The sequence below is a fragment of the Amyelois transitella genome, chromosome 24, assembly GCF_032362555.1.
Source record: "Amyelois transitella isolate CPQ chromosome 24, ilAmyTran1.1, whole genome shotgun sequence".
NCBI classification, from domain to species: domain Eukaryota; kingdom Metazoa; phylum Arthropoda; class Insecta; order Lepidoptera; family Pyralidae; genus Amyelois; species Amyelois transitella.
The window spans coordinates 7,400,224-7,415,853 of NC_083527.1; the positions used below are offsets into that span (position 1 = coordinate 7,400,224).

General features: G+C 37.2%; 4 protein-coding genes across 4 annotated transcripts in view; 1 reads left to right on the plus strand and 3 right to left on the minus strand.

Annotated features, from left to right (window-relative positions):
- The window catches only part of LOC106140696 (uncharacterized), a 76,860-nt gene that overhangs the window by 43,684 nt on the left and 17,546 nt on the right, over positions 1–15,630 (minus strand). The window lies entirely within an intron of this gene.
- On the plus strand, positions 2,618–4,157 carry LOC132903297 (lipase 1-like). The gene is made up of 2 exons (XM_060951239.1): positions 2,618–3,407; positions 3,887–4,157. The coding sequence occupies exons 1-2, from the start codon at positions 2,797–2,799 to the stop codon at positions 3,927–3,929; spliced, it is 654 nt and encodes a 217-aa protein (XP_060807222.1). The 5' UTR covers positions 2,618–2,796; the 3' UTR covers positions 3,930–4,157.
- LOC132903295 (lipase 1-like) lies at positions 5,860–7,411 on the minus strand. The gene has a single exon (XM_060951214.1). The coding sequence runs from the start codon at positions 7,246–7,248 to the stop codon at positions 6,055–6,057; it is 1,194 nt and encodes a 397-aa protein (XP_060807197.1). The 5' UTR covers positions 7,249–7,411; the 3' UTR covers positions 5,860–6,054.
- Positions 13,199–14,844, minus strand: LOC106140342 (lipase 1-like). The gene has a single exon (XM_013341923.2). The coding sequence runs from the start codon at positions 14,842–14,844 to the stop codon at positions 13,600–13,602; it is 1,245 nt and encodes a 414-aa protein (XP_013197377.2). The 3' UTR covers positions 13,199–13,599.

Below are 15,630 nucleotides of genomic sequence, written 5' to 3' on the forward strand. Positions count from 1 at the left end.
TGTCACGTACCGTTACTAAGTTGTCTACTGTATTACGTTGGGGGATCCCAATTATATAAGTAGGAACTCCATGATATACAACAGATTACGTCTTTATCCACAACAGGGTAGACATAGCCAAATACGTTTACGAAGGCTACGTTCCGCTGGCTGACTTTCTCATGAAACCTGTGTGATTAATAAAATACCTAACTAAAAATGTGTTTATTCACTCCGCAGCAATAATAGATATGTAAGATTTAGCTAAAACATAAAATCTTGTTATAAGTAACTAGCTGTGGCCGCGACTTCGTCCGCGTGGAACAGTTATTTTGGGCATCATTGAAGCCCTCAAGGATGAATAATTTTCCCCGTTTTTCACATTTTTTTATTATTTCTTTGCTCCTTACAGTTGCAGTTCCTCGATAAATGGTCTATTCAACGCAAAAATAATTTTTCAATTCGATCCGGTAGTTCCTGAGATTTGCGCGTTCAAACAAACTCTTCAGCTCTATAATATTAATATAGATTTAAAAAGTTGATGAAATATAGTATCGTTGAGTTAGTATCTCGTAATACAAGTCTCGAACTTACTTCGAGGCTAACTCAATCTGTGTAATTTTTCCCATATATATTTATTCATTTATTATTTATTTATTATTCTTTGGTTTTCTGCTGGTGCCGGGAACCACACGACATTTACACTAACAGCTTGAATTTTTATTCGATATAGAAGGCCTAGATGAACGTACACACATTTTTTTTTTTAAATTTTATATACAAAGTTAATTATTAATAAATATATGAATATAATTAATTATAACTTGATCAAGTCGGCGACGTTCTGGCAAAAGATCAGGTCGAGATTACCCGAAACCGCCGAAATTGCATGAAGAGGGTTATGAATTAGGATGAAGCGAAAGAAGTATGCAGAGATCGTGTCAAATGGAAAGATGTAGTCTCTGCCTACCGTTCCGGGAAAGGGGCGTGATTTTATTTATATTCTTTAAGTAATGAAACTGAGTAACGGTTTCCATAAAAATCTATTGTGTTCGTGAGGTACTACTTGGTCTATTATTGGTAATACTTGGTCACCCTAGCAAATAAGTAAACCAGCGCCTTAGTAGCCGTAATATAAGCAATTCCTGTTCATATTGCACGTGTTATATGTGTCTCTCTTGTACGTCACTATGGAAATAGAAAAAGACGACAATTTTTATCGTAATATGTAGCAGTGCCCGCGACTTCGTCGTCGTGGAATTATTAGTTACTAGCTGTGCCTGAGACTTCGTCCGCGTGGAATATTTATTTTTCATTTTTATGGGACATTTCAATAAATTACTTAAAACTTAGTTTACCGCCGCTTCCAAATTACCTTCCAGTCTTTTCAAGACTGTTGGCTATGTCTACTCCCCAAGGGTGACTTTATGTATGTAAAGTGTCCCTGCTACAATGATATATGGGATATATCATTGTAGCGGGAGCGATGATTCGGCTCGACCGCCACCAAAGGGAAGATCTTCCGCCAGGCTAGGTGTTGTGCCTGGGGAACCGCGCGACAGACGATGTTGTGTCGGAGGTTGTATATATAGCTCCAATCCGTGAAATCTTTGAAATCGCGTCTTAGATTCTTCGCTGCTATTGGTTGAGCGCGTCAATTTCTTCGCGATGATTGACAGTAGTTGTTTTGATTGAATGTTGTGACGAGTGGCGTAGAGATGGCGCCACATCATTTTCATTATTTTGTTCTATCCTAAAAAATTTAATACACCTCCTTTACGTTCTATCTGTATTTTTGTAATAAGATTTACAACATTTTAGATAAATATCCAATTAATTTATTATTAATACGTAAATACGTAATTTCAAATATCCGAACGTGGCCTATCAGTCTTTTCAAGATTGTTGGCTCTGTCTACCCCACGAGCGATATATATGTGACTATATTTATGTATGTAGATATATTTTATGCAAAATTAATTTTTCGCATTTATAATTAATAGTAACAGGTGTTGTTTGTACATCCTTTTAGTTTCAGTTGACACTGTAACTAATGTATATATTTGTATTGTTAACACATTAATGTAAATTAAAAATATAACGTATTTGTTACATGTATGTATAGTGCCATGTGGTTCCCGGCACCAATGAAAAAAATAATAGGACCACTCCATCTCTTTCCCATGGATGTCGTAATAGGCGACTAAGGGATAGGCTTACAAACTTGGGATTCTTCTTTAGGCGATAGGCTAGCAACCTGTCACTATTGGAATCTCAATTCTATCATTAAGCCAAATAGCTGAACGTGGCCATTCAGTCCTTTTAAGACTGTTGGCTCTGTCTACCCCGCAAGGGATATAGACGTGACCATATTTATGTATGTATTAACAATTATTACACATAAATATTTATCATAGTGAAACCACAGAGTTTAAACAAACATATAATTTATTTCAAAAAGAAGCACATATAGTTACATATTGAGATAAGTACATACTATGTCGGTTCTCATCCAAAAAATAAATTATTTTCATTCTTGATAAACATTCTGTTATCGGAGTTATTTCAAAAGAAAACAATTGTGCAAATATTAGTCAGACTAAAACGCTACATTTACATTTTTTCATAGACACTGGAGTTTTAGCAGACGCCACCCGTGCTCAGTGTAATATAAATTTTTGCAAATGATAATAGCATAATTGAGATTGCTGTATCACTCTTAAAATCTGCAAACAAAAGTGTCATCAATCGTGATACATATTATCACGTCTACATCCCTTGCGGGGCAGCAGAGCCAACAATCAATCAATCGCGATTATGATTGTAAACGTGTACTTACTTTTGTTATGTCTAATACATGGTACCAAAAGTCTGAACAACCTTATCGATTCTAACATTCCAGATTCGAAGCTGAATTTCACAGAGCTAGCGACGAAATATGGATATTCAGCAGAGGAACATAAGGTGACGACTGAAGATGGATATATCCTGACGATGTTTAGAATGAGAGGCGAGCGATGTGAAGGCACCAGGCTGCCAGTCGTGATAATGCACGGACTGCTCTTGAGCTCAGATTCCTACCTGGACGCAGGCCCTGATGCCGGCCTAGCATACCTCCTAGCTGACACCTGTGAAGACCTTTGGGTTGCCAACTGCCGTGGCAATTATTATTCCAGAGCTCATATCTTCCTCAACCCAAACAAAGACCCGAAATTCTGGGAGTTCGATGTCCAAGAAATCGGTTATTACGATGTACCAGCGGTCATTGACTACGTTTTAGATGAAACTAATGCAGATAAGGTTAATTATATTGGATTTTCTCAAGGCGCTGGAACCGTTTTTATAATGTGCTCTGAAAGACCTGATTATTGTGAGAAATTAAACCTGTTGATTGGTCTGGCACCAGCATCAAGACAGACACATACCAGGTCTGTATTTTTCAGAAGTCTGGCAATTTTAAGTTGGAAATCAGAAGATGCTTTGAAATTATTGGGAGTTAATGAACTATTTGGCAAAGGATTAAGAGATATTTTGTCAGTGTTTTGTAGTTTAGATAATGTGGCTTCTGATATTTGTTTATCATTTTTGTGGATATTAGACAGTCCACATCCAAATTCAGTTACTTATCCGACTATAAGATCATTATTTGGTCATTTCACTGCTGGGACATCTTTGCATAACATGGCATGGTATGGTCAAAGTGTGATTAATGATAAATTTCGTAAATTTGACTATGGTACTGTAAAAAATCTTGTGCTTTATCAAAGTGTAGATCCACCGGAGTATAATTTGAGTGCTTCAACAATGCCAGTGGTCATACTATTTGGTGAAAACGATGGATTAGCAGATCCTAAGGATGTGAAATGGCTGGCATCACAGTTGCCCAATTTAATTGAAATTTCTCCAGTTTCAGACCCAAAATGGACGCATTTGGACAACACGTACAGTAAATACATTGGAAATTTGACATTCCCTAAAATTCGCGATTATTTACGTAAATATAATTAAAATTTTATATCAAGAAATAAATTCGTTGACCTTACCTTACCTTACCTTTTTGTATTGCTGCAACTTATTGATTTGTTATTTTATACATATGTACGTACGTTGTAAACTGTGTGTAGCAAATCAAATAAATGAATTATCTATATACACGGAACTATGATTTGTAATTTTTTTTTGTAGTATTGGGGATTTTTTTTGTAAGGAATAAAGGAGACATTTTATGTTTGTACTTGGTTTCAGTTTGTAATCAATACTTACACTTTTTAGTATTGCGATTAGTTATATCAAATTTGCAGTCAATTAATCATAATATTTTTTAACAAATTTCTCATACTGACCAATTTATGGCTTAACTCAGAATACACGAAAAGCTTGAAAACAACCGCCTATTTCATTTTTGTAAAGAGATTTAAAATTTCTAAGACTACCTAAAAATATTTGGCTTTGTGGAGTTGATTTTACTGGCGTAAAAATAAGAAGCTATCTATGAACAGAAACATTGCGCTCGAAATTTAAAAAGGTGAACAATATAAATGACACAGGCTGAGGTAGTTTTGGCGGGAACGCTAACGTTTATTTATTTATTTATTTACTAATTTATGTACACAGAAAACATCGAGACTGATAAACACAAGAAACAAAATTACAAAGGTTCTGCTTATTTCAAAAGAAATCTCTTCCACAATGGAAACATAATGGAAAGGGTGACAGGCGTGTCCACTCACACAACTAATAATAGACATACCTACATAAACAAATAAGTACATATATAAAATATAATAAAATACATATATAAATACAAAATAATAAACTTACGTTATTTGTTTGTTCTATCACACATACATATCCCGCAAGAGATAAAGTCACGTCTATATCCCTTACGGGGTAGACAGATCCATAAACTCGAAATTCTTCCTTTAGGCGATGGGCTAGCAACCTGCCAGTATTTGAATCTAAAATTATATCATCAAGCCAAATGGCGTATTTTCAAGACTGTTGGCTTTGTCTACCCCGCGAGGGATATAGACGTGTTTATATGTTCGTGAACGAGCAGTGGAAAGTGTTTAGCGATTTTTGATGTTGTCTCAAAAAGTACAGAGAAGGGGCGAAGTAAACCACCCACAGCTATTAGTCTACCAATTTACAATGAATATTATATGACGACTAGCTGTCCCGGCAAACGTTGTTTTGCCATATAAATAATTATTAAGTAATATGTAGTTGAAAAAAAAATGTTAAGGGTGGACCTTTATCACTAAGGGGGTATGAAGAATAGATATTGGCCGATTCTTAGACCAACTCAATATGCTCACAAAATTTCTTGTGAATCGGTCAAGCCGTTTCGGAGGAGTACGGGAACGAACATTGTGTTGTGACCCGAGAATCTTACTAATATTATAAATGCGAAAATTTGTGATTATGTCAGTATGGATGTATATAGGTAGACCCAGAATAACATATAGGCTACTTTTTACCGCGGAGTTCCCGCGGGATTGATAGGGTTTCCATGCGGACGAAGTCGCGGGCGGTTTAGAAGCCAAAATTATAGTGTACAGACAAGAGTTGTTTCGTGTAAAAACCTGATATATACAATTACTAAGTATCCATTACACATTTATTTCTTTGTTTTAGAAAAACTTTCATTATTTTACATAAGACCTGTAAAATTGTATAAGTAATATTAAAATTACACTGCAAAAATTAGTCAGTATGCTTATATAATAATGTTCGTTAACTTTTGTGTGTCTACCCCGTAAGGACTAAAGACGAGATAATATGTGCAAAATCTACAAAACGAATCGATGCAACTTTATCAAATTACTAGCAAAGCCGCGGGTAGAAGCTAGTTTGGAATAAAACAATTCTATGGTCGCCATTTATATTTTTTAATTCTAGAATTAAAAAATATATCATTTTAACATCAAAATGTTATGAAATTATTATGACTGATGACAACGAACAGCCGAAACTACTTACAAGCGTAGAGGCTTCAAATTTAACATCAATTGTATGTTCCTTAAGGAAGAATTCACAAAGAGATTTTCGTAAATCTCTATCTCTCTCTCTACTTTATCCAAATTTACTTAGAAAGTCTCGAATTTTGGGGAATGTTGAGTTTGCAATAAATCGACTGTAAGTGTTATCCAAATGTGTCCAATTAGGATCTGGAACTAAAGATGACTCTATCACATTCGGCAGCTTCGATACCAACCATTCCACGTCTTTAGTATCGACCATACCATCATTTTTTCCATACATTATCATTACTGGCATTGTAGATGCGCTCAAATTATATTTCGGGGGGAAAGCATTACCGTAAACTCTAAGATTCTTCTTAAGACCAAAGTCAAATTTCTGGAAATTCTTTGTAGCCATGCTCTGACCATACCGAGCCATATTCTGCAAAGACGTACCAGCTGTGAAATGTCCAAACAATCTCCTTAATGTAGAATAAGAAATTGATCCTGGGTGAGGACTGTCCAATAACCAAAGAAATGATAAGCAGACATTAGAAGCATCATCGTCAAAGCTGCAAAACTCTGACAAAATGTCTCTTATTTCTTTCCCAAACACTTCATGAATGCCAGCTAGTTTTAATACACCTTCTGTTTTCATACAAGTAGTGGCTATAGTTCTGAATAATACAGATTTCGTGTAAGTTTGTCTAGCTGCTGGTGCCAAACCTATCAGCAGGTTCAATTTCTCGCAATAACCAGGTCTTTCAGAGCACATTATAAAAACGGTTCCAGCGCCTTGAGAAAATCCAATATAATTAACCTTATCTGCATTAGTTTGATCTAAAACGTAGTCAATGACCGCTGGTACATCGTAATAACCGATTTCTTGGACATCGAACTCCCAGAATTTCGGGTCTTTGTTTGGGTTTAGGGAGGTATGAGCTCTGGAATAATAATTGCCACGGCAGTTGGCAACCCAAAGGTCTTCACAGGTGTCAGCTAGGAGGTATGCTAGGCCGGCATCAGGGCCTGCGTCTAGGAAGGAATCTGAGCTCATGAGCAGTCCGTGCATCATCACGACTGGCAGCCCGGTGCCTTCACATCGCTCGCCTTTCATTCTAAACATCGTCAGGATATATCCATCTTCAGTCGTCACCTTATGTTCCTCTGCTGAATATCCATATTTCGTCGCTAGCTGTGTGAAATTCAGCTTCGAATCTGGTATGTTAGAATTGATATCTTTATTCAAACTTTCAATACTATGAATTAGATATATTATAAACACAATATATACTTTTAAATCCATGATAGATACTAAGTTTGAAACAAGTATTTTCCAATCCTGTTTTTGTGGCTATTATCAAGTTATAATTTATGTAAATTAGTATGGTACGCGACTTTTTAGAGGTATTATTATCAGTGACTGATCATGGAGGAATAAAAAAGGCTAAAAGAAGACTGACTATCAGTGTGTCCTTATTTACACAGTTGTCTTATTTAATTGTGTCAATGATTATGTTGTTTCCAGTTTCATTATCCGCGCCTAGTGTTGTGCGGTTGTTTTTATCATTAAAACAAGAAGTGTTAACATTTAAAAAGTTATATGTAGTGATAAAGGTGTGTGCCATGTGGTTACCGGCACCAATAGAAAAAAAGAATAGGATCACTCCATCTCTTTCCCATGGATGTTGTAAAAGGCGATTAAGGGCACATCCCTTAGTCGCTTCTTACGATATCCATACGAAAGAGATGGAATGGAAAGGCGACTAAGGGACTAGCTTATAAACTTGGCATTGGGCTAGCAACCTGTCACTATTTGGATCTCAATTCCATTATAATGCCATTAGATGAACGTGGCCCTTCGGTCTTTTCGAAACTGCTGGTTCTGTCGACCCCGCAAGGGATATAGACGTGATAATATGTATGTATCTAATCAGTAACTTCAAATTACAACACTTAATGGGCTGTCAAAATTAAAATAAATGTTTGGAGTAGGAATAAGTTTTTATTGGTATAGAAACTATGTACATAATATACTACATCACTAACACAGGTGAAGTATGTATATATCTCGACCCTCGTTTAATTTGAAGACGTCAGACACATACCTACAAGGAATTTGATAATTAACTGTATAAATGTTTACATATGTATCTACTAATAAATCAATAATGCTTAAGTAAATAATTTCCTTTGTTGTAAGGTTGGACGTACGTAATACCCTAGTTAATATGAATGCGAATCTGTATGGTTGAAACAAATCCTAACTATATAAAGTGCCGTGTGGTTCCCGGCACCAATAAAAAAAGAATGGGACCACTCCATCTCTTTTCCATGGATGTCGTAAAAGGCGACTAAAGGGTAGGCTTACAAACTTGGGATTCTTCTTTTAGGCGATGGGCTAGCAACCTGTCACTATTTGAATCTCAATTCTATCTTAAAGACAAACAGCTGAACGTGGCCTACCAGAGTCTTTCCAAAACTGTTGGCTCTGTATACCCCGCAAGGGATATAGACGTGACCATATGTATGTGTATGTATGTATGTACTATATATAATACTAGTGTTCGCCCGCGACTTCCTCCGCATGGAAACCCTGATGGGGGAATACTGGGATAAAAAGTAGCCTATATGTTATTCTGGATCTTCAGCTACACACATACCAAATTTAATCGTAATCGGTTCCGTAGTTTTTACGTGAAAGAGTAACTAACATCCATACTGACATTATGACATACTCCCAAACTTTCGCATTTATAATATTAGTAGGATATAATTGTGAAAGAAAGTTTGTTTGTTTATTCGTTTTCAAACTTTCCACATGCTATCTGCAGAACTGGAAATTCTTGTACGTACATACATACGTATATATAGTCAAGTCCATATCCCTTGCGGGGTAGACAGAGCCAACGAACTTAAAAGACTGATAGGCGTAGGTACGCTCAGCTGTTTGGCTAAAAGATAAAATTTAAATTGTGAAGAAGAAAAATCCAAACTAAATTTAAAGGTATATTAATAATCTACATTGAGCTAAAACGAAACACATAACTTTTGTAAGAAAAGAGAACCCCCTCCAATCGATATCCTACTTTTTTGACGTCGATTAAATTACTTAAGAACTCCTCCTTAATGTAACAAACACTATACTAAAAACCACATCAAAATCGGTTCAGAGAAACGCGATTAACCGCAGACAAACATCCACACATACATACAGGGCAATATGAGAACCACCTTTTTTAAAAGCGGTTAAAAATACACTACTGTCTTATGGCAGCGAGTATTTTCAACCAACATTAGCTCGGAAGTGGGGCAGGGAAGCTATGCCAAGATTGCTAACTGATAGGTTCCACACGGCTCCAAGGATTTGGTCCAAGTTATCTTAAGGTATTCATTTTGACAGAGGAGAATCAATGGTCGAATCGATATAATGTCCGATTCGAGAGTGTGAAGAATGGAGACACAGATTCATATTTCACCTCGGCCAGTACCTACCAATGATTTATAGGTACATTAGTTTCAGTGCCGTGTGGTTCCCGGCACCAACATAAAAAATAATAGGACCACACCGTCTCATTTACCATGGATGTCGTAAGAGGCGACTAAGGGATGGGCTTATAAACTTGGGATTCACGACACAAGACTGTTGGCTCTGTGACTATATGAATGAATGAATGAAAACAAACTCAGTCTTATATTATTAGTATAGATAAATAGCTCCAAGAAGAATCTAACTATGAGACAAGCTTCAAGGGGTGAGGTTATACTCATTCCTTCTATATCGACAACGGTAGACAATGCGCGATATTAATATCCCAGCTGTTTGTCTTCGACTTTCTCATATTCAGGATTACTTTCTTGTTGGCTTTTCAAAACTAAACACCCGTCAAATTTGAGTTTTGTTTGTTGGAACGTCGGTTGTAGGTGAACTCCGAACTCCGGGCTACGGATAAATGTTACATACATACATATCATCACGTCTATATCCCTTGCGGGGTAGACAGAGCCAACGATCTTGATCAGACTGAAAGGCCACGTTCAGCTATTTGGCTTTATAATGGAATTGAGATTCAAATAGTGACAGGTTGCTAGCCCATCGCCTACCATAAGAATCCAAAGTTTATTAGCCTATTCCTTAGTTGCCTTTTACGACATCCATGGGAAGAGATGGAGTGGTGATTCTTGAGTGCCGGGAACCACACGGCACGGTACAAAAAATAGCTGAACGTGGCCTTTCAGACTTTCAAGACTGTTGGCTCTCTCTACCCCGCAAGAGACAAGACGATGATGACAAAAATAAATGAGTGGGGTGAATCTAACCCACTTGCTTAACGAAGTGGTGCAATAAAGTGCGTAATTACTAATTAATTAACCGTGCACGAGGTAACATTGTGAAACGATTGAATGACCGGAAAATTTACATTATATACTACTAACTTTCACACGCACCTGCGCTCGCGTGAATTTTGCGCCATCTACAAAAAGTGACGGTTTAGCGTCATCTACAAAAACCTACGATTAAGCGCCACCTAAAAAAAAACCCCGACGATTTAGCACCACCTACAAAAAGCGCCGATTTCGCGCCACCTACAAACATACAACGTTTTAGCGTCATCTAAAAAAAAAATGCGACGAATTGAGCGCTTTCGATACAAACAAGTATACACGCTTTTTGCATATACCTACTTACGTAAAATTTCAAGAAAAATTATTAACTAGATAACCCGTGAAGAGGTAATAAACAAACTAACAAACGTACTGTCGCATTTATAATATTAATTTGAAATAATTGGAATAGTTGGGACTAGATTCTGCGCGTGAGGTTTTCAAGAAAAATGTAGTCTATATTCCTCTTGAATGTTACGTCTGTCCCTACGACAAATATCATCAAAATCGGTCTTGTGGTTTTTCAATTAATTCGTAACAAACAGAAATACAAATCTTTATTTATATACGAGTGCGTGATACATCTCAATTCTAACATCAAGCCAAAAAGCTGAACGTGGCCTATCAGTCTTTTCAAGACTGTTGGATCTGTCTACCCCGCATGGGATATAGACGTAACTGTATGTATATTATAATGACGCAGGCAGCTACTACAATCAGAATTAATTATACTTTACGTATTTTCCCTGTCTTGACTGCTAGGCGATAAAAATAAAGAATGTACGGAAGATTTCTCTGGTATGGTTTGCCGTGTGGATTCCGGCACTAATAGAAAAAAGAATAGGACCACGCAATCTCTTTTCCATGGATATCGTAAAAGGCGACTAAGACTTATAAATTTGGGATTCTTCTTTTAGGCGAAAGGCTAGCAACCTGTCACTATATGAATCTCAATTTTATGAACGTGGCCTTTCAGTATTTTCAAGACTGTTGACTCTGTTTACCCCGCAAGGGATATATACATGATTCTATGTATGTTTGTTTCTCTGCGGTATTTATCTTCGATATTTCTTTTTTTTTTGTTTAAACCAGTAATCTCTCATCTGCCATAAGTTCTCTTCAAATTATCTTTGAAGAATCTCAGGGCACCCGTTTGAATAGGTAAAAAATTGGGTAAGTTAAGTTTTTACACGAAGCGACTCCCGTCTGACCTCCGCGACCTATGCAGGAGAACATCATGGTTACACATCCAGTTGCCTGAACGTGCGGGTTTCCTCACGATGTTTACCCTCACCTTTCGACCATCTGTGAACTATGAAATAAATGTACCTATGTAACTCAGAAAACTGATTGGCTGCGGTAAGATTCGATTTGCGTACATACATACATATAATCACGTCCATATCCCTTGCGGGGTAGACAGAGCCAACAGTCTTAAAAAGACTAATAGGCCACGTTTAGCTGTTTGGCTTAATGATAGAATTGAGATTCAAATAGTGACAGGTTGCTAGTCTGTCGCCTAAAAGAGGAATCCCAAGTTTATAAGCCTATCCCTTAACCGACTTTTACGACATCCACGGGAAAGAGATGGAGTGGTCCTATTATTTTTTGTATTGGTGCCGGGAACCACACGGCACTGTTTCTGTTATAACTTATTTTGCATTTATAATGCGACCTATCATGATCAAGGCCGAACAATAATACTAAGTCACATCTAACTTGTAGAACGAGATACACGGACTTCGCACTTTTAGGGACAGTTCACACTGATACGAGAGGCGGATTACTCTATCTATGTCATATATAGCGCCGTGTAGTTTTCGGCACCATTAGAAAAGAAAGAATAGGACCACTCCATCTCTTTCCCATGGATGTCGTAAAAGTGCGACTAAGGGATAGGCTTATAAAGTTGGGATTCTTCTTTTAGGCAACAGACTAGCAACCTGTCACTATTTGAATCTCAATATTCTATCATTAAGACAAACTGCTAAACGTGGCCTATGTCTTTTTAAGACTGTTGGCTCTGTCGGAAAGAGTTGGAGTGCTCCTATTCTTTTTTTTTTGGTGCCAGCAACCCCACGGCACCAAATTTCACATCTATGGGAATCTTTACCTTGGAAAAACCTTTAGGTGTAAAATGATTACTGGCTAGTTAAAAATGACAACAGTTCAGTGACCTGGTCATTTGAATCAGGTTTTTTCAATGTGGCATTGATTTAACTTGTTCGGTTTTTTTTTTCTATCGCACGCTACGTTTTTTAACTGGTACGAATGTAACGCTTGGTTAATTATATTTTGAACTTTTGACGGTTCGATTTCTTGGTTAAATTTTTAACTTACTTACATGTCAAAGTTCACAATAATGGTCAGGGTCCATATTGGGTCCCATATTTTTTATGATATGATATTCGTGTGCCGTGTGGTTCCCGGCACCAATAGAAAAAAGATTTAGGACTATTCCCACTCTCCCACTCTCGCTCTCTCATGGATGTCGTAAAAGGCGAATAAGGGGTAGGCTTATAAACTTGGGATTCTTCTTTTAGGCGATGGGCTAGCAACCTGTCATTCTATCTTAAAGCTTTTATCTCAATTCAAATCTCAATTCTATCTTTTATAAATTTGCCTCTGTCTACCCCGCAAGGGGTGATAGACGTGATTATATGTATGTATTATGATATTCGCATAAAAGTTCATATGTAAAATGATATGCGGATCAATGACTGTGCCATTAAACTTTATGGGACCCAAAACGGTACCTAATGGACGCTTATAAATTGAACTGTATTGATTTCTTGGCTTGGCTACCCCGTGATGGAAAAAGACGTGATTATAATGTATGATTTCTTGCATAGGTCAGAAAAAAAAACAAATAAAAATGAAGACTTTGTAATTTCTTATGTTAATATGTCACAAATGGTTCAATTAATACTAATTAATACTAAAACATGTACATACGTTAAAAATGCTGCGATTCTTTTTGTCCGAGTCAATGAAAGATGAAAGAAGCTGGAATTAACTGAATGTAAAATGGGTACATGATATTGACTCATTCATCATTGAGATCATGACAACACAGGTGAAGCACTGGTGATTAGAAATGTTAAAGATGGTGGTATACAGTAGAAAGATAAATCCAAAAAGATAAAGGTAACGCAGCTGTTTGTAACTTGCCCTTGAAAACTTTACCGAATCATGCCCCACTTAAATGCAGCCTACAAAAGCAGACCACGGGCTCTGAAGCATAACAGCTAAAGACGCACTGAACATTAAATTAATTTCTACTAAAATTATACCTCAAATATGAGCTAATCTTAGGAAATATCAATTCCCCTGTATATTGACTATATGTCACGTCAAAATGGTTCCACTTGGGATCTGTAACTTTCCAAGCTTCGATCACATTAGGCAGTTGATCAATTAACCACTCAACATCTTTAGTGTCAACCATACCATCGTTCTGACCGTAAATTGCGACCACGGGAACAGTCACAGCACTTAAATTATACTTCGGAGGAAGAACAGTACCGTATCGTTCTAAATTACCAGCACCATAGTCAAATTTCTGGAAATCACAACTGTCCATACTTTGTCCGTACCACGCCAGCGAATGAACAGAAGTTCCGGCGGGAAAATGTCCAAATAGGGCTCTAGTTGTCGTATTTTTCACTGATTCCGGATGGAAATTGTCAAGAAGACTCTGGCCTGCCCAGCAAAGTTTCTCAGTTATCGAATTCAATTGGCAAAAGAACGCGAGGAACTCCTGACTGAGAGCACCCTTGGAGAATACTTCTTGAACGCCAAATCGCGCAAGAGCTCTCTCTAATTTCATCATGCTCTTGGTAAAAGTTCTATAAACAACAGAATTTGTATTAATCTGTCTGGAAGCTGGAGCTAGAGCTATCAAGACATTCACTTTATCACAATAACCAGGTTTTTCCGAACACATTATGAAAAACGTACCAGCTCCTTGCGAATAACCGATGTAATTCAACTTTTCCTCACCAGTTTCATCCAAAACGTAATCAATAATCGCTGGAACATCGTACGATCCTATTTCATTGGTCGTGAAATTCCAGAATTCAGCGTCAGTGTTAGGATTTAAGGTTTTGTGGGCTCTGGAGTAATAATTACCGCGGCAATTGGCGACCCAAAGGTCATGGCATTTGTTAGCGATGAGATATGCTAGTCCTGCTTCAGGGCCGGCGTCAATCCAGGCATCAGAACTTAGCAGCAACCCATGCATGAGCACGACTGGCGGAGTCTTAATTAAACACTTTCTATCCTTCACTATTCTGAACAATTTGAGTATATATCCATCTTCTGTCATCACAGAATGCTCCTGCGTCTGGTAACCATACTTTGACGTCAATTCTGTGAAATTTAACAGTGAGTCCGTCGGGTAGCCGAGGTACTGCTTCACTTCCGTGTTTATCGGTAAGTTAATCTTGGAGATCGCGTATATTAGAATTAACATCGACAATATTGTTACGTTTACGGCTTTGCCTTTCTGAGGCATCGTGACGACTATCACGAGGAGACATGGTATTTGTGTTCTGATAATAGCATAGTGATAAAAGTAGAGCGCGCTAAGTGACGCGAATGTAGAAAGTAGCGTGAAATTATACCTCAAAGATATATGTTATCATTGTCTTGTCACGCAAGTGCCGTGCGGTTCCCGGCACGAATAGAAAAAAAGAATGGGACCACTCCATCTCGTTCCCATGGATGTCGTACAAAGAGACTAAGGGATAGGCTTATAATCTTGGGATTCTTCTTTTAGGCGATGGAATAGCAACCTGTCGCTATTTGAATCTCAATTCTATCATTAAGCCATTCAGTCTTTTCAAGACTGTTGGCTCTGTATACCCCGCAAGGGATATAGACCTGATTATATACATATAATCAGGTCCCTATCCCTTGCGGGATTCAGAATTTTTATCTTTAAATGTGTTTTTGTTATTGAAATTTCTGTAACGTTAGTATATTTATTAAGTATAACTTTTAGTTTTTAGCTTATTCAATTTTGTGAACACATCACGTAAAATTTTACCAAACTATAATAAATATCATATAATAACGTGTCACGCATAAATTACGCCTATTATAATTTGAAGTATTTCTTATATATCAGGGTCTTATTTCTCAAATAATACTAATAAATAAACAATATTTTACTTTAACAAATAATTATATTTGACATACATATGTATATATAAAAATTTTGACAGCCTCTGTGGCGCAGCGTTAGTACCTACGCTTGTCTGTGACACCGGAGGTACCGGGTTCGAATCCCGGCCAGGGC

Bases quoted from the DNA above. Each gene is read 5' to 3' on its own strand.
- LOC132903297 (XM_060951239.1), top strand. From the start codon at position 2,797: ATGATTGTAAACGTGTACTTACTTTTGTTATGTCTAATACATGGTACC. The intron at 3,408-3,886 runs GTCTGTATTTTT...AAATTTCTCCAG, and splicing joins TCAAGACAGACACATACCAG to TTTCAGACCCAAAATGGACG.
- LOC132903295 (XM_060951214.1), bottom strand. From the start codon at position 7,248: ATGGATTTAAAAGTATATATTGTGTTTATAATATATCTAATTCATAGT.
- LOC106140342 (XM_013341923.2), bottom strand. From the start codon at position 14,844: ATGCCTCAGAAAGGCAAAGCCGTAAACGTAACAATATTGTCGATGTTA.